Consider the following 19,832-nt stretch of genomic DNA (forward strand, 5'->3'; position numbering starts at 1 on the left):
AGCTAGCCCGTGATGGCGAGCTATCTACTCAGAATATTGCAAGACGTGCTTTCACCGAAAAGCTATTTTAAAATCGGACACCGCGATTGCATAAAAGAGTTCTGTATCTATAATTCTTAAAATAATTGTTATGTTTTTTGTGAACGTTAATCGTGAGTAATTTAGTAAATTCACCGGAAGTGTTCGGTGGGAATGCTAGTTCGGAACGTCACATGCTAATGTAAAAAGCTGGTTTTTGATATAAATATGAACTTGATTGAACAAAACATGCATGTATTGTATAACATAATGTCCTAGGAGTGTCATCTGATGAAGATCATCAAAGGTTAGTGCTGCATTTAGCTGTGGTTTTGTTTTTTGTGACATTATATGCTAGCTTGAAAAATGGGTGTCTGATTATTTCTGGCTGGGTACTCTCCTGACATAATGTAATGTTTTGCTTTCGTTGTAAAGCCTTTTTGAAATCGGACAGTGTGGTTAGATTAACGAGAGTCTTGTCTTTAAAATGCTGTAAAATAGTCATATGTTTGAAAAATGGAAGTTTTCGGATTTTCGAGGAGTTTGTATTTCGCGCCACGCCCAATCATTGGATATTGGAGCGGTGTTCCGCTAGCGGAACGTCTAGATGTAAGAGGTTAATTGACGACAAGCCTTGTTTTTCACAATGCCTGTACTGGTGGCGGTACTTGCTAATGGTGCTTCTTGAGACTTCCGTCCACATCTCCATTCTAAGGTCCATTCAGAAAGCTAAGTGTTTATCCCCAGCGAGTGGCCGCTGGCTGGAGAATGGACTGGGACGGTCAAGAGTGGAAGCGGGCAGTTATGTTGATTGACGTCAACAATTACTTTTGTGACAGGGGATGAGGAGCAGGGACAATGGCGCCACCAGTTTGAGCCCTCGTTAACTGCTGAATGAGAACTGGCCCCCTTTTGTAGCGGGAAAGACCAGGCTTGCGGATGTACACTTGAAGCAGGCTCAGTAACGGGACAAGGAGATTGGCTGTCCATGGGTGGTCTTTGTGTCTGTGTGGAGAAACACTGCATCCTGGGAACAACTATGTCACTAGTCAAAGACATAAACAAACGTACATAAACAGGCCGGCTGTCCAACCAAGGCATGGCATGGTGTCTCAGTGTCACAGGGACCAAGCTCATTGTCTTGGGATGTTTTCATTTGGGTTTTACATGTCCATGGTAAACACAGTGTATGAAAAGCAGGAGTGACAAATGTACCTCAAATATCCTCCTCCACCCATGTGAGTCTAGTATTGGTTATCTTGACACAGTTCTGGGATGTGACCAACACTCCCAGACAGTGAGACATTCTGATCCATTCAGTTTAGCCACCAGGTTTTTCCACTTCACATCCAGTCTGCATATCCTACCTTAAGAGATTTCCCTATTCAGAGAAATCCATCAAATACGTACTAAGATAAGTGATTTAGGAGACAGGCTTGAAATATTTTAATGGTAAACGACAAGAGATTTTATGCAAAGCAAGGATAATTACACATGGAATGCCCTGGAACCATTTCTGAGTGACATTTAAAGTTGTTCTGATGACGAGGAACATCTGACAGTGCTGCCCCTGGCCTGACTTCTGTGACAAGCCTTTGCTTTGGCACATGTATCTGTAAAGCAGAACATGCCTTGCTGCCTCAAACTACAGTGCTGCGCTCCGTGCGTATCGATTACTAACCCAACAGTTGGCGGCTGGGGCTTTTGTGCCTAACAATTACAGTAAGTCTGCTCCCCCTCTTTCTCTCACTCTGGGCGTTAAACAGATCGACACTGCCTATGTTGTGATGTGTAGGCCCTGTCAGAGGCTGAGCTGGTGACACCTGCTCCTTGGACTCCAGCGTCCATCCGGTAGCGGTGCGACTCACTGACCTCCCTCTGTGGGCTCTATTTGAGCAAACCTAACGCAATGGTAAATCATAGCGCTTATAGGTTCAGGGGTGTGTCAAACATTTGTGCTATTTTCACAACCGGAATTATGGATGCAGTAGCTGGCGGTGGTGTGAAAGGGCTGGGTTTTGATTAATAAACAAGTTGTGGGTGTGTTGAGGCTTGGCCCATCACTGGCCAATCAGAACGTGCTCCATGGCTAATTATGTGGTTGCTTCAAGTTATATATTTACGGTCTTTTATGTATTGCGTTGTCATCAACTCTGATTCTAATGTTAGACCATTATAGCCTAGTTTGTTAAATAGCCTGCCCCATATTTGCTAAATATGTTGAACATGTTTGCAGTCCACATTGTTGTAATTGCATTTCTTCAATATGGAAATACTTTGTTAAACACAGGCTATAGCATTCACACTGACATACGGCCTAGGCCTACTGTAAATTATAGTCTGGACATGGACATGCCAAATGTAGTCAATAACCACAATTAAATTCAGTAGGCTATTGATAAGGCCTAGAAAGACTGTATAATTCAAATCAAAACTAAACAACACCTTATTTTAAACAAGATTAATACAGTTACATGCACCATAATTGCTCCCCGTGGGCAGGGAGGGTAGGCTATGCTTGGTTTTTAATCAAATTAAACGAAATGGGGGGAAACCAATCGTTTTTTGTTTGTTTCAAAATACAAGATTCACCAGCACAAAATGCGCATTTCTGTACCATTGGCACTGTACGTCCTGGCTGGATAGACTGCGCTTCTGCTCTCAAAATCCATGCTGTTATTAACTGTGTTACCGTTAAGACCTGCTTTTTGTGGGTCTTAAAACTTCCAATTAGCACTGCACGAAATTGTCACTTTTGCGCTTGTTTTTAGTGTCACACCTCAACTATTGGCACCATGGGTTAGAACCCAAATTATTTTCCAATCGTTCCTTTTCCGAACAGAACCCCTACTTTTTTTTGTTCCGTTCCACTGTTCCGACAAGCATAATAAAGTTCTGAACCGTTCGAACTCCAAAAAAGTAACCGTTCATATTGTTCCTTTTCATACATTTTTTATTACCTGGAAAATCAACATTGTTTTTACATTTAGCTCATTATTTTATCCTAATTTACCACAATAATTAGCACAGATAGAGCAGCTTGCTATGGAACAAGAAAGCTGCTTGTGAAACAGATTTAATTGGTCAGATATGTGCAGGCGTGAGATGTGACTGCAATTTCATGGGTGGGGAGAGAGCGAGAGACAGGGTTGGACATGGAGGGGGCATGGCTTGATGCGCTGACCATCATTATGTGCTGTGAATTGTAATATGTTTAGGCTATTAGTAGCATCATAACTTCACTGAATTACAGAATTATATACTAGAACATAATTAACTGGGTCTCAAGATTTGAAAATAATGGTTCTGTTCTGGAACACTAGAGATCACTTTATTTCCCGGGTCTGGTTCTCTTCCTCTAAATGTTTTGTTATTTTCTGGTTTTCGGTTATTTTCTGTTCCCTCAACCGGTTCCAACCCCTGATTGCACCCCTCCCACCTCAGTGCAAGCGAGCTGATGTTAGACAGGTAAATTACTGAACCTGGCATTAGGGCTGGAAAATACCAGTGCGCCAGTTTTTACATGACGAAATTGCAAACTGACATGAGTTTTACACTTGCGCCTTCTTAGCGAAAATAGAGCCCTGTGTCTCTGTGGAAGCAGCTAATCCCCTCAGACAAGGTGTCTTTGTAACAGAGTGAAGGCAATCACAGAGACAGATGAGAGTGAGTCTTACGCCGTTCGCCACACTGCACGGCAAGTTAAGGAATTATTTCAAGGGAGATTAAGCAGTGTAAGGGGCAGGGAGTGGGCAGCAAGGGCGGGACAAAAATGCCCTCCCTAGTTAGCTGCCAAAATGTCCATGTCTACCATTTATGGAGGGGGAAAAAGACAATCCCCTTGTTTGCCACTTGTGGCATTTTGAAAACTTCAGGGTTGTTTGACCCCTTGTTTCCTTGTCAGTGGTTTTCTCAGGTCATTAAAGAAGTGGCTACTTGTTAAATATAAAATAATGTTGCTTCCTATAGTCATGTAATTTTGCTCTCAGCACCTCAAAGCCTGGTCAGAACAGCAGTAATCCTACTGTACGCTCTACTGTAGATACAGCAGAACAGTGTGTGGGGACATGAAAGTCACTTTACGATTAGATTACAGGGATATACAGTCATTGATTTCACAGTAAGTTCTCACCAGGTCTTCTGAGCCAGCCTCTTGCTAACTTGCATTGCTAGTGGTTACAGTACTTCCAATGGAGATCAGTGACAGAACCATCTGTTTTCTTTAGATGAATTGCTCTATGTTTCCATTTTCCTGTCTCTGTCTCTTCTCCTGCTGATGTCACCCACATGTGGGATGTGAGTGAGATGAATGGCTGTTCATTATGAAGCTGTCCAGAATTGAGAGGAGCTGCTGTTTCTATGACACACGGCAGTTATAGCTAGAGAAACCACCTGTCGAGATCACGACATACAATTACATATTGGACATATCCTTAGGCAGAATGTTGAAAGGAAAAATAATTTGGTTTTAATCGTTTTTCGAGGAAGGTATTTATAGACTGCCAAACCCTTTTCTCATTTTGTTGTAGCTTAAAAAAACTTGAATATCTTGTCAATCATTTTTATTGCTAATGTTGAACTGTGCACCACCTCTGATCTTTGGTTGGTATGTCCTTACTACTAATAACGGGCTCATAAATGGCTTCAAAAAGAAGAGGGATTGTGAATTGGTCTTCCAGCTGCCAATTGGATTCGATGAGCAATGAAATGTATTTTGGCAGACATTACATCTCTACACCTGAGGAGGGATGGGAGGAGAGTGGGCATTCCTGCCATGATTGGGTGATTTGTACATCTCTGTCTGGGCCTAGTTCCTGCCAGTGCCAATATGGGTGTGAGCAAACACAAGAGCGAATCCTTCTAAGACTACACCCTGCTTAACGCATGCACGCACACACACACACACACACACACACACACACACACACACACACACACACACACACACACACACACACACACACACACACACACACACACACACACACACACACACACACACACACACACACTAGCTTGGAGGTGAAGGAGAGATAGAATGTGAGTTATGTGACTGTATGGAATGCGATGCCGACACCTCTGTGCTGGATTCACGTGGCTAGGCTACCCAGTGGTTTGAGGTGTTTGCTTATTCCCCCCAAGATTCCACAAATTTCACACGTCTTAATGAGAGAAGGAATTTGACTCTGGGGATTTAACCATTCACTGTCCTATATTGATTCACCCTGTGGCTCTCTGCCTCATCTTACACTAATAGTACTGGATGCATGATCTTTGTCTGTGTGGAGACATGGGCCATATGTTCAGTTTCAGGGCAGATCGCTATGTGACCTTACTATACCATTTTTTACATTTATTTTAGTATTATAAAAAAAATGTTACCCCCTTTTTCTCCCCAATTATGTGGTATCCAATTGTTAGTAGTTACTGTCTTGTCTCATCGCTGCAACTCCCTTACGGACTCGGGAGAGGCGAAGGTCGAGAGCCGTGCGTTCTCCGAAACACAACCCAACCAAGCCGCACTGCTTCTTAACACAGCGCGCATCCAACCCGGAAGCCAGCCGCACCAATGTGTCGGAGGAAACACCGTACACCTAGCAACCTGGTCAGCGTGCACTGCGCCCGGCCCGCCACAGGAGTCGCTAGTGCACGATGAGACAAGGATATCCCTGCCGGCCAAACCCTCCCTAACCCGGACAACGCTAGGCCAATTGTGCGCCGCCCCATGGGCCTCCCGGTCGCGGCCGGCTGCGACAGAGCCTGGGCTCAAACCCAGAGTCTCTGGTGACACAGCTAGCACCTAGTGCCACAGCTAGTGCCTTAGAACTATACCAGTTTTGATAGATGGTTATATGGTATTACATGAGAACGCTCTTGCATAAGTTCCTTACACATGCCAGTGAGAGAGAGATGGGGGTGGGGGGTTGACTACTGTATGTCCTTTAGCAGAGATTTAGCCTGTTTCTCTCACTGAGGGATAAATCATCTCATCTGATTCATCCCCCCAATAACATTCAGATTAAGGGTTTTTCACCTGGTAATGTGCCTGACATCCACCCTCCTTCTTAAAGGGAGCAACTGGTGGAGGGAGCCCTTTTGGTGTGGTTTGTGTAACATCAGGAGCATCAAATTCCCTTTGCAATCAGGTGTTAACAGGGCGCTGACGAGGCTCTGATAGAATGAGGTCAAACTGTCCTGGACCGCAAATGTTGACATCCTGTGACAGAACCCAGGTGTTTCTGCTCCTCTCATCTCTTCTCTTTCTTTCTCTCCATCTCTCACCCTGTCCATCCCATCCCGGTGCTGTTCTCCAGCGGTGTGCAGCTACGGCGTGTGCTTCAACGGGGGCCAGTGTCGACAGGGATCCCGCTCCAGCTCCCAGCTCTGTGATTGTCCTGCTGGCTTCAATGGGCCCAGTTGCCAGTATGGTGAGTACAACACTATCTGTTTAATGTAGTTCATACAGTATGTCCTGCTGTTCCTGTCTGTGTCTGTATGTATCTCTGGCCCCCCTCCATCTACTTCCATTATACAAGCCCTGTTGAACTACTTCTACCTTATCACTAGCAGACAGCATTTACAGTATCACACTGTGCTATAATAACAGTGCTTCACACACAGTGAATGAATAGGCAGTAGTAAGTAGAGCAGGCATCTTATGAGCAGGGTAACTGAAAATTGATTGAAACAGAGAGCAGTTTGTCAATTGATTAAAAACACATTTCTGTTTATTTTACCTCAGATAAGTGTTATTATATCAACCCAATATCTTTGCATTCTCACTGAACTCAACTTGAGTGATCACATTTCCCTACGAATAAATGGGAATCTCCTTACATCAACAGTTGCCATGTTGCCATTATGTTATCAGCAGCAGTTGTGGAAGTCAAGCCGTCGAAGCAGTGCGTTAGTGTGGAGGATGTTGTTGTTTTTCTGATCACTACGCACGACAGGAAATTCCTTCAAGAGCTTGGCTTTCACCAGAGTCGCCTGTCTCTCATACAGTCCAGGACTTCTCAGACACCCTAGATTGGTAGCCGACATCGGCACTCCCCCAAGTTCAAAGGTACAGGAAGTGCAGAACAATAGGAGTCCCCTTTATGAAGTGCCCTAACAAGACCCAGCCCAGTCTCTCTGGGATCTCACAGCTCTCTCACACGCCAACAACAGATGACAATCACACAGGGCTTTCCTCTGTAGGGGCAGGTCCAGTACTGATATACTTACTGCAAGCTGTCTACGATGGCTGATCTGATAGCTTCCATCTGTCTGTCTGCTTAAGCTGGAGACTCTGGGAACACACATTCTCAATGAGGTGTGAGCACAGCTGAAGACCATTTGGTGGGTGCTATCACAGGGCTGAGAGGGACTGAGGTGGTCTGTGGAATATACAGGGCACGCACACACGTACACGCTGTATTCAAACCCCATTGAGATATGCTGCCTGGTAGGAGGAGTAAGATGACCTCTCAAAGGTCAAGGGCCCAGGGTTAACATCTTACATAGTGGTCACAGCTAGATTGTATCTAAAGAACTGTGAAAAGTCCCAGTACAGCATAGACATCTATGTGCTTTGATGTGGTTGTTCAGTGTGAGAGGAGATACAGGCCTCCTGTGATCCTCCCTGTAGCTGCTCATCAGTTAGCCAGACCTGGACTCTGCATCCCAGAGGGCTGTGGTGAGAACGCATACCTCGCTGACAGACATGATGTATTATGGGATGAAGTGTGGAGGCGAGGACCGAGCCCTCCTCCAGCCCTGCTCCCTTTATCCCAGGGCTCTCACTCCACAGCCACCTGACAGAGAAAGGAAAGCCTGCTGCTGAAGACCTGACTCCTTTGTGAAAATGATCCTGGAAAAGGCAGACAATCCAAATCCCATCTTTCAACCTGCTCTGTCTCTTTGTTTGATCAAGCTATTCTGAGCTCAGCCGTGTTCTGTGATTTCACTGGAATACACTCACTGCTTAGTGTCTCTCCTGTCTCTGTGATGGCCAGACATTTTTTTACTCTTCAGCTCTGAGAACAAGGTTGCAGACTGTGAGGGGCCCTCATTTAAAAAAAATATTTTTTATTTCACCTTTATTTAACCAGGTAGGCTAGTTGAGAACAAGTTGTCATTTACAACTGCGACCTGGCCAAGATAAAGCAAAGCAGTTCGACACATACAACAACACAGAGTTACACATGGAATAAACAACCATACAGTCAATAATACAGTACAAAAAGTCTATATACAGTGTGTGCAAATGAGGTAGGATAAGGCAATAAATAGGCCATGGTGGCGAAGTAATTTCAATATAGCAATTAAACACTGGAATGGAATGGAATGGAATGGTAGATAAGACTGGAGAGTGTGTACTTTGTGTGTTGGATGTATCAGTAAATGGTTAGCCTGGTGTGAAGCAGCGTGTCGCTTGTTTTGCCCATGCTGATCCGTCATTTGAAGGACAGAGAGAGGGTTAAACATCAGAAAATAATCAACTCAGGCCATTCACAGAGACTCACTGGGGGTCCCCTGGTGCTCTCTCTCTGTCTGTCAGCCTCTCTGTTTAACGTCAGAGGAGACACCAGCAGCTAGCTAGCTATCCCCCCTCCAGCTCCCCTTCCTCCCCTTCCTCACACACACATAAAGACTTGCCGCCATTGTTCAGGGTGGTGAGTGTTAGCTATCGTCAATGGGCACCCAGGGGCCTACTGTAGCTGGCGGACAGTTATGCAGAAGACCCCCGTCCTTCTATAAGGCTATTAGCCCATGAATGGAGTGGCAGTTATATTGCCATGTGATTGGCACTGAATGGACCACTGGCCTAGGTGCGTGCACCACAATTGGTTCTGGCTGACCTAAAGCAACACTTACAGTGGCAGGAGTTCTACATGAAGAGTTTCTTTCCAAAATGTTATATATCCATTTTCAGAAATGTTGGTAAATTAGCTTTTATTTTTCAATTGGTGTATTTTTTTCACTATCTAATCATGGCATGGGGTTGTTGAATGACATGCATGTATTTTTATAAATCTATCACTTGATGGTTTCATTTCAGAGAGACAAATAAACATGTTTTGTTGCAAAACGCTATATACAGTTGAAGTCGGAAGTTTACATACACTTAGGTTTGAGTCATTAAAACTCGTTTTTCAACCACTCCACAAATTTCCTGTTTGCAAACTATAGTTTTTGGCAAGTTGGTTAGGACATCTACTTTATGCATGACACAAGTCATTTTTCCAACAATTGTTTACAGACATATTATTTCACTTATAACTCACTGTAACACAATTCCAGTGGGTCAGACGTTTACATACACTAAGTTGACTGTGCCTTTAAACAGCTTGGAAAATTCCATAAAATTATGCCATGGCTTTAGAGGCTTCTGATAGGCTAATTGACATCATTTGAGTCAATTGGAGGTGTACCTGTGGATGTATTTCAAGGCCTACCTTCAAACTCAGTGCCTCTTTGCTTGACATCATGGGAAAATCAAGAGAAATCAGCCAAGACCTAGCCTCCCTGGTTAAATAAAGGTGAAATTAAAAATTAAAAAATAAAAAGTGTATTACTATCATCATAACTTCATTAGGAATATTTTTGAAAAAAAAATAACAAACGGTTCTCAAGATTTCAGAATAACAGTACTATTCTGGAACACTAGAGATCACTTTCGTTCCCGGTTCTGTTTCCGTTCCTCAAAATATTGTTATTTTTCAGTTTTCGTCAGTTCTGTTCCCTGAACCGTTTCCAACCCCTGATGTAAACGATCAGAAATGGTTCCGATAGGTAACGTTTATGTTAGCATTATGTGGCACCAATGGATGTATAAATTAAGATATGTGCTTGATGCACATGTTTAGGGTAAAAATTACTATGAATGACTGTCATCACCCACTGCCACAGGGCATCATAGTAATGTTTACACTAAACATGTACATTAATCAATGCTAAATATATATACTGTAGTACAATGGAACTGGAACTGCAAAACACACATATCTGTCACAGCAGACTGGTATTGAGAGTGGAACACCACTAATTAGTCCCCTCAATACAGAAACACACAACACTGACAAACACAGAGGAACCACATCAATGCAACAGGCAACAGAGAATCACATCCCACCGCACGCCATCGCATGCCAAAGGAAGGAATTCACAGACAAAAAGCTGAGAGGAAGAAACCACAGTAATTAAATGATGAGTGAATCTCAGTACAGTGTTGTACAGAGTGTTGGTATGCATCAGGCAACACAACACTTGTATTCCGCAACAATGTTTCTCAGCTTATGTGTGAACATGTGATGACACAAAGCACACCAGTCTGACAGCTCTGAGAAAGCATGATCACCACAACAGAAACTTGAATCATAATAACAGCCTGCAAACAGGACACAGGATAGTATCCACCAGGGGCGCAACTTTGATTTTAGAAGGGGGGGACATTCAGTCGGATAAACACTCCAAACATCTTACCCGATCACTCGGAGGCATCCGCATGGTCCTAAAGCAACCATTGCCTCATTTTGTATAACATTCCAATGATAAAGCCGGGTGGGACAAAAATGCAATTTCAGAATGTGGGTGGGACATGCCCCCATCCCCAGTGAAAGTACCTGCTAATTCCAGGGTTTTTCTTTATTTTTACTATTTTCTACGTTGTAGAATAATAGTGAAGACATCAAAACTATGAAATAACACATATGGAATCATGGAGTAACCAAAAAAGTGTTAAACAAACCAAAATATATTTTAGATTTTAGATTCTTCAGAAAAGCCATCCTTTGCCTTGATGACAGCTTTGCACTCTTGACATTCTCTCAACCAGCTTCATGAGGTTGTCACCTGGAATGCATTTCAATTAACAGTTGTGCCTTGTTAAAAGTTAATTTGTGGAATTTCTTTCCATCTTAATGTGTTTGAGCCAATCAGTTGTGTTGTGACAAGGTAGGGGTGGTATACAGAATATAGCCCTATTTGGTAAAAGACCAAGTCCATATTATGGCAGTCCGTCATTACTTTAAGACATGAAGATCAAATAACTTTGAAAGCGTCTTCAAGTGCAGTCGCAAAAACCATCAAGCGCTATGATGAAACTGGCTTTCATGAGGACCGCCACAGGAAAGGAAGACCCAGAGTAACCTCTGCTGTGGAGGATAAGTTCATTAGAGTTTCTAGCCTCAGAAATTGCATCCCAAATAAATGCTTCACAGAGTTCAAGTAACAGACACATCTAAACATCAACCGTTCAGAGGAGACTGTGTAAATCAGGACTTCATGGACTAATTGCTGCAAAGAAACCACTACTAAAGGACACCAATAAGAAGAAGAGACTTGCTTGGTCCAAGAAACACGAGCAATGGACATTAGACCAGTGGAAATTGTCCTTTGGTATGATGAGCCCAAATTATTGATTTTTGGGTTCAACTGCTGTGTCTTTGTGACACACAGAGTAGGTGAATTGATGATCTCCGCCTGTGTGGTTCCTACCATGAAGCATGGAGGAGGAGGTGTGATGGTGTGGGGGTGCTTTGCTAGTGACATTGTCTGTAATTTATTTAGAATTCAAGGCACACTTAACCAGCATGGTTACCATAGCATTCTACAGCGATACGCCATCCCATCTGGTTTGTGTTTAGTGGGACTATCATTTGTTTTTCAACAGGACAATGACCTTAAACACACCTCCAGGCTGTGTAAGGGCTATTTGACCAAGGAGAGTGATGGAGTGCTGCATAAGATGACCTGGCCTCCAAAATCACCCGAACTCAAACCAATTGAGATGGTTTGGGATGAGTTGGACCACAGAGTGAAGGAAAAGCAGCCAACAAGTGCTCGGCATAAATGTGGGATCACCTTCAAAAGTGTTGGAAAAACATTCCTCATGAAGCTGGTTGAGAGAATGCCAGAGTGTGCAAAGCTGTTATCAAGGCAAAGGGTGACTACTTTGAAGAATCTAAAATCAGTTTAACAATTATTTGGTTACTACATGATTCCATATGTGTTATTTAATAGTTGTGATGTATTCACTATTATTCTAAAATGTAGAAAATATAAAAAATAAAGAAAAACCCTTGAATGAGTAGGTGTGTCCAAACTTTTGACTGGTGCTGAATATACTCTGCCAAGTCTGTCAACGCCAGGCAAGTGGTGCCCTCTGGGATACATACAGAGCTTCCAGGGCTTTCAGACTCCTGGCAGACATCTTCATCAGAGCCAACATCTGGCCTCTGAACACACAATAATGCTCTCTGTCCTACAAAAACACTATCGGACTTTAACTGCCTTTTAAGTGCTACTTAAGCTGCCATTCACTGGTGTTAATGGTAGCATTCGAGTCATCTAGAAAACTCAAAAGACACTGAGTGTACAAAACATTACATACAATATATATTCAGAACATCCTCAATTCGTCGGGGTATACACAATAAAAGGTGTCAAAAGCTTTCCACAGAGATGCTGGCCCGTGTTGACTCCAATCCTTCACACAGTTGTGTCAAGTTGGCTTGATGTCCTTTGGGTGGTGGACCATTCTTGATACACATAGGAAACTGTTGAGTGTAAAAAAAAACACATTGCAGTTCTTGACACACTCAAACCGGTGCGCCTGGCACCTACTACCATACCCCATTCAAAGGTATGTAAATATTTTGTCTTGCCCATTCACCCTCTGAATGGCACACAACACAAGCCAAACACAATCCACAAATTCCTTCTTTAACATCTCCTCCCCTTCATCTACACTGATTGAAGTGGATTTAACAGGTGACATCAATAAGGGTTAATTTCTCTTGCCTGGATTCACCTGGTCAGTCTGTGTTATGGAAAGAGTTCCTAATGTTTTGTACACTCAGTTCATGTCAGTGTTTTTAATAGGAAAAGTGTATACGGTGATGATGACGTGGAGAGGATTCAAAGATGGTAGACACAGAGTGGTGAACAGGAGAATTGTCTCAAAGAAACAACCAATAGGAGCCAACATTCTATCTAGAGCTCCAGTTAAATGTTTGTTATGTCTATAGATCATGTCATGGCCCCTAACTGTGAAATCCTTGTTTCATTGAGCGATAATTGTGTTTTTTGCCTTTGTGTGTAAATGATTTCAGGGCCAGGAGCTCATGTTTTGGCTAGGGGTCATTGCAATGCCAAGCGGGCCAACCAGCTCCAGACATCACTCAAGATACTGTCTGTGGTGGTGCTAATCATTACCATCATTCTGTAATGTTTTTTTTTTTTAGGGCAAGTCAGTTAAGAACAAATTCTTATTTTCAATGACGGCCTAGGAACAGTAGGTTAACTGCCTTGTTCAGGGGAAGAACAACAGATTTTTACCTTGTCAGCTTCAGGGATTTGATCTTGCAACCTTTCAGTTACTAGTCCAATGCTCAACCACTAGGCTACCTGCCACCCTGTACAGTACCTTCGCTTCAAAGCACGTCAGGCATGCAGGGCACCCGTGGTATTGACTGGTCATAGAATTAAGGGTACAGGACTGACATGAGAGGCACTTCTAAGGGCCAGACCATTACACTTATAACAGGATGAACGGGACTGATTGGAGTTGCCGTAATGAGAATTTTAGAGGATGTTCAGTTTGAGAGAGTAGGTACTGTAGGGTACGTCAACTCAAGACCACATGAATCAAGAATGAAAGAGTGTTCATGTTGTTCTCTGTTACGCAACACTGTGCAGGTCTGTGTTCCACAAAACACTACAATGTGTGTAATTGCAGAACAAATGGTTCTGCTCAGAGCCTGAGTGCACAGATTGTGAGGCTGAGGCCTGTCCTCCACACTCCAGTGGCAGCTCACTGAGATGTGGCACACAGACAGGACACCACACTCCATCAGCAGCACAGAGTGGCGAGACTCAGACTCAGTGTCTAGCTGGGTCACACTTTCAGAGGAGAGAGGACACTGGGTTTCTATGTTGAGGAATAGGCCTATAGCATGGTATTGTGGTAGTGGTGGTGGTCGAGGTGGGGGAGCTGTAGAGATAGTAGGTACCAGAAAACCATGCTGTCCTCTGCCGTGTGGTTGGTTCAGTTTTACTGCAGGTTATCTGGTTCATCACCTAGAGCCTCTCGACAGGAATACTGTTACACATACCTCAGATATCAGTCAGAGACCACACACACACCACACACTACTCACTCGCTCACTCTGAACCCCTCCCTGTGCAGCTGGCTCCTAGACTTCCTAACGGGCCAACCCCAGGTTGTGAAGGTAAGCAACAACACCTCCGCCACACTGATCCTCAACACGGGGAGCTCAGTCCCCTCCTGTACTCCTTGCTCACCCATGACCGCGTGGCTACGCACGTCTCCCGCTCAATCATCAAGTTTGCTGATGACACAACAGTTGTAGGCCTGATGACCAACAACAATGAGAAAGCCTACAACGAGGAGGTGAGGGCACTGGTGGAGTGGTGCCAGGAAAATTACCTCTCCCTCAACATCAACAAAATGAAGGAGCTGATCGTGGACTACAGGAGATGGGAGAGAGAGCATGCCTCCATCGACATCGACAGGGTCGCAGTGGGTGTAAAGGGTCAAAAGCTTCAAGTTCCTCGGGGTGCACATTGTTGAGGAACTGAAATGGTTCCTCCACACTGATGCCATGGTGAAGGCACAACAGCACCTCTTCAACCTCAGGAGGCTGAAAAAATGTGTCTTGGCCCCTAAGACCCTCATGAACTTCTGCAGATGCACTATTGAGAGCATTCGGTCAGGCTGTATCACTGCCTGGTACAGCAACTGGACCGCCCGCAACCGCAGGGCTCCCCAGTCAGTGGTGTGGTCAGCCCAACGCATCACCGGGGGCACAGTGCCTGCCTTCCAGGACAGCACCGGTGTCACAGGAAGGCCAAGAAGATCATGAAGGACCTCAGCCACCCGAGCCACAGCCTGTTCACCCTGTTACCATCTAGCAGGCGGAGACAGTACAGGTGCATCAAAGCTGGGACAGAGAGAATGAAAAACAGCTTATATCTCCAGGCCATCAGACTGTTAAACAGTCATCACTAGCCGGCCTCTGCCCAGTAAACTGCCCTGCACCTTAGTCACTGTCACTAGCCGGCTACCACCCGGTACGCTACCCTGCACCTTAGACACTGTCACTAGCCGGCTACCACCCGGTACGCTACCCTGCACCTTAGACACTGTCACTAGCCGGCTACCACCCGGCACGCTACCCTGCACCTTAGACACTGTCACTAGCCGGCTACCACCCGGTACGCTACCCTGCACCTTAGTCACTGTCACTAGCCGGCTACCACCCGGTACGCTACCCTGCACCTTAGACACTGTCACTAGCCGGCTACCACCCGGTACGCTACCCTGCACCTTAGACACTGTCACTAGCCGGCTACCACCCGGTACGCTACCCTGCACCTTAGTCACTGTCACTAGCCGGCTACCACCCGGTACGCTACCCTGCACCTTAGTCACTGTCACTAGCCAGCTACCACCCGGTACGCTACCCTGCACCTTAGACACTGTCACTAGCCGGCTACCACCCGGTACGCTACCCTGCACCTTAGACACTGTCACTAGCCGGCTACCACCCGGTACGCTACCCTGCACCTTAGACACTGTCACTAGCCGGCTACCACCCGGTACGCTACCCTGCACCTTAGTCACTGTCACTAGCCGGCTACCACCCGGTACGCTACCCTGCACCTTAGACACTGTCACTAGCCGGCTACCACCCGGTACGCTACCCTGCACCTTAGACACTGTCACTAGCCGGCTACCACCCGGTACGCTACCCTGCACCTTAGACACTGTCACTAGCCGGCTACCACCCGGTACGCTACCCTGCACCTTAGACACTGTCACTAGCTGGCTACCACCCGGTACGCTACCCTGCACCTTAGAAATTGCTGCCCTATGTGCATATAATCATTGGACCCCGGTCACTTTAATAATGTTTACATGATGTTTATTGTTCTGTAAATAGTTTCTGTAGTTAGAAAAGGATTCGATTAGGATTCCTGCAACATTATTCTGTTGAAATTAAATTTGATCTCTGAAAAATGAAGCTAATTGATTGCTCACATTACAGTATCACTTACAGTATATATTGTCCATTCTGTCGATACACACCACATATTTATATTCCGGACTCTGATATTGCTCGTTCTGATATTTGTTAATCTCTTATGTCTTCTTTTTTACTTGGGATTATTTGTGTATTAGTATTGTACTGTTAAATATTTACTGCACTGCTGGAGCTAGAAACATAAGCATTTTCACTGCAGCTGCTTTAACATCTGCTGATCTGTGTACGTGACAAATAAACTTGGATTTGAATTGACACACATACACACACACACTCTGACCAACGTCTCTCAGATGTGGACCTCACACAGAGAAAATAGCTTCACAGGTGCCAGCCATACAGACGATTGCATCAAGTGCATCTGCTTAGTATTCAACAGAGATCAATAGTGCTACAGTATTCATTTTTATGATCTCTGTGCATCTCCTTGTAAAACAGGAATGTTCCTTTTCCCATCCACATTATACTGTCATCGCGACCTTTAGGGGAAGTTCGCTCTGGTGTCTTTGATGTGACGATCTCAAATAGATGAAAAATGTGATAGAAGGGAGAAAATATCAAGATCATACCCGGAGAGAGAAATGGGCTCTTGGTTAACACCAGCTTTTATTCAGAGAATAGAACCCTAGTTCTCTTTGTTGATCTTTTGTTGATCTAAACAGCTTGGTTATTAATGAAGAGCACTTGGCCTTTGACTATTGAAGAGTGCTGAACACAGCACAACTGATGAGGTTTACGATTATCTGTCATTTTAAAGAGGTGACACGTCAGATCATTTGTTTGGATTTCTTTTGGGATTCGGGAATCATTCAGATATCTGTCGCTCTGCAGCTGGGATAGTGGCCTTTTCAATTAAATGTTTTGTCTGTTCGGAGAAGCTCTCTTCAAGAAGAAGAAGCCTTACCTTGGATTGATAGTATTCTTGCAGTGTGTTGCAGGAGTGGTTGCCTGAATAGAAGAACCGTAGTCAAGCGGAGTTGTTTCAGATGTTAGTGTCTGCACCATCTTTGTTTGCCCACCATTAGCTGATGAATAGAGGTCTCTTTTCAAAGTAGCTGTTCAATAACTTGTCAAAACCTGCCTCTCAACTGTCCATGTAGCTGTCCTTTTCTAGAAAAAAAGTATTACTTTTTAAATAAAATCTCTTTGTCTGAACAATTGTATTAGTATAAAATAATATAATTTCCCATTTTTTGGCATACAATATAGCTCAGTATTTGAATAATTGATTTTATACAGTCAGATTTGCTCATATTTATCAAGGATGCCAATAACGTCAGACACCTCTGTATGTGGTAGATACATTTTATTTATTTTTTTCCTTAGGATACAGTTCCCTCTTAATCCCATTATTCAATACATCGAATTTCTAAGCAAGCATGTTTTAAATGTATTTGTTTTTATTTGATACAATCTGCACAGATTGAAAGCAAGCAGTCAAAGTTATGTTTTGTTTAACATACCGTATAAATAGATTTGGGTCTTTGAGGTGGTTCTGGGAAAGTGTGTCAGGAGTCTCACTGCAGTGGGTTTACAGTGTTTAATGAGCATTATTATAGGAGCCTGCTCTCTCTGGGAAATAACTTCTGACCATAATGTTAATGTTAACATGAACTGTCCAGATGTTAGCAGTGTTTAACCCTTAGTCAGGATGACTATGTACCACATCCAGATCACACGTGTGTGTCACAGGAAAGGCCCCCTTGACTGATGCAAGAGCACAGGCTCTGGTTCATGCCCCATAAATGTGTTCATCAGAAATATGGTTTATAGTTTTGGCATCTGTACCAGTCCTGACTTGTTGTAAAAACTGAGTGACCTCTGTCCTACCTCTCAGAGGAATGATAAGACCTTGCCTAGAGGATACTGGTAGTACGCATACAGTATGTACAGTGCCTTCAGAAAGTATTCACACCCCTTGACCTTTTCCACGTTGTTTTGTTACAGCCTGAATTTAAAATGGGTTACATTTGGATTTTGTGTCACTGATCTATACACAATACCCCATTATGTCAAAGTGGAATTATGTTTTTAGAAATGTTAACAAATGAATTTAAAAAAGAAAATATCTTCAGTCAATAAGTATTCAACCACTTTGTTATGGCTAGCCTAAATAAGTTCAGCAGTAAACATTTGCTTAAGTCAGATACATTTAATAAGGCCTCACTCTGTGTGCAATAATGGTGTTTAACATGATTCTTGAGTGACTACCTCATCTCTGTACCCCACACATAAAATTATCTGTAAGGTCCCTAAGTCGAGCAGACAATTTCAAGTACAGAATCAACCACAAAGACCAGGGAGGTTTTCCAATGCCTCGCAAAGAAGGACATCTATTGGTAGACGAAAAACAAAAAAGAAGACAATGAATAACCCTTTGAGCATGGTGAAGTTATTAATTACACTTTGGATGGTGTAGCAATACACGCAGGCACTACAAAGATACAGGCGTCCTTCCTAACTCTGTTGACGGAGAGGAAGGAAACCACTCAGGGTTTTTACCATGAGGCCAATTGTGATTTTAAACCAGTTGCATAGTTAAATGGCTGTGATAGGAGAAAACTAAGGATGGATCAACAACATTGTAATTACTCCACAATACTAACTTAATTGACAGAGTGAAAAGAAGGAAGACTGTACAGAATAAAAATATTCCAAAACGTGCATCCTGTTTGCAATGAAGCACTAAAGTAAAACTGCTAGAAATATGGAAAAGAGGAAAAGAGTATGGAAAAGAGTACACAGCATTATCTTTGGGTCAAATCCAACACAACACATCACTGAGTAACATGCTTCATATTTTTAAGCATGGTGGTGGCTTCATCATGTTATGGGTATGCTTGTCATCGGCACGGACTAGCAAGTTTTTTGGGGGGATAATAACAAAAGGAATAGAGCTAGTCCTGGTTCAGTCTGCTTTCCAACAGACACAAAACCAACTTTCAGCAGGGCAATAACCTAAAACGCAAGGCCAATTATATACTGGAGTTACTTACAAAGACGACATTGAAATATAAACAACCAACTTGACAGAGCTTGAAGAATTGTAATAAGAATAATGGTACAATCCAGGTTTGCAAAGCTTTTATATACTTACAGTATTTTATGTAGATAGTTGACAAAAAATGACAATTAAATACATTTTAATCCCACAAAATGTGGAAAAAGTCAAGGGGTGTGAATACTTTCTGAAGGCACTGTGGCTTGCTCCTGTTATTTGAAAGAAAGACCACGAAGAAAGACCATGGGGGCTGTTCAGTCCATTCAGTCTTGTACTCGGTTAAGACTGATGAGAACAGACAGCAGTCATATCCAAAGTATTGTTGAGTGAGTGTGTGCTGTGTGTAAAAGCTGACCGGATTTATGCAGCAGCGCTGACTTGTGTGGCCCCCTGCTGTCTCTGAAGATGGCAGGGGAGCAGGGAGGTCAGAGGTGAACCCGGCATGTGGACCCAGCCTATAGGTCTGAGGGTGAGCTGCAGTTTACCATGGCTGACCTCACAGGTAATAAAGGCAGGAATGTTACATGCTGTTTGTGGACACAGGGTAACTCTCATCGCCACATTCATCAGGCCATTTAGAGGTGATGTAAGTAAGCAGCAGTGACACACATGTTGCTGTCCAGTCAAGGTCTGGACTAACTGACTGCTAGAATAAACCATTCCACGCTCTAGCCCTGGCAGGTAGGACTTTGACTGACAGTTGACTGATATGATGCTTTTTCCTCCCGCTGCTAAATATGTCTGCCCTCTCTGTGTCTCGC

General features: G+C 43.7%; 1 protein-coding gene across 1 annotated transcript in view; it reads left to right on the top strand.

Annotated features, from left to right (window-relative positions):
* The window catches only part of LOC106582957 (multiple epidermal growth factor-like domains protein 6), a 103,136-nt gene that overhangs the window by 21,444 nt on the left and 61,860 nt on the right, over positions 1-19,832 (top strand). Inside the window, exon 4 of the mRNA XM_014166599.2 lies at positions 6,333-6,446. Within this exon, the coding sequence (XP_014022074.2) occupies positions 6,333-6,446 (114 nt within the window). The remainder of the gene's footprint in view (positions 1-6,332; positions 6,447-19,832) is intronic.

Source organism: Salmo salar, chromosome ssa22, assembly GCF_905237065.1.
Source record: "Salmo salar chromosome ssa22, Ssal_v3.1, whole genome shotgun sequence".
Classification (NCBI taxonomy): Eukaryota; Metazoa; Chordata; class Actinopteri; order Salmoniformes; family Salmonidae; genus Salmo; species Salmo salar.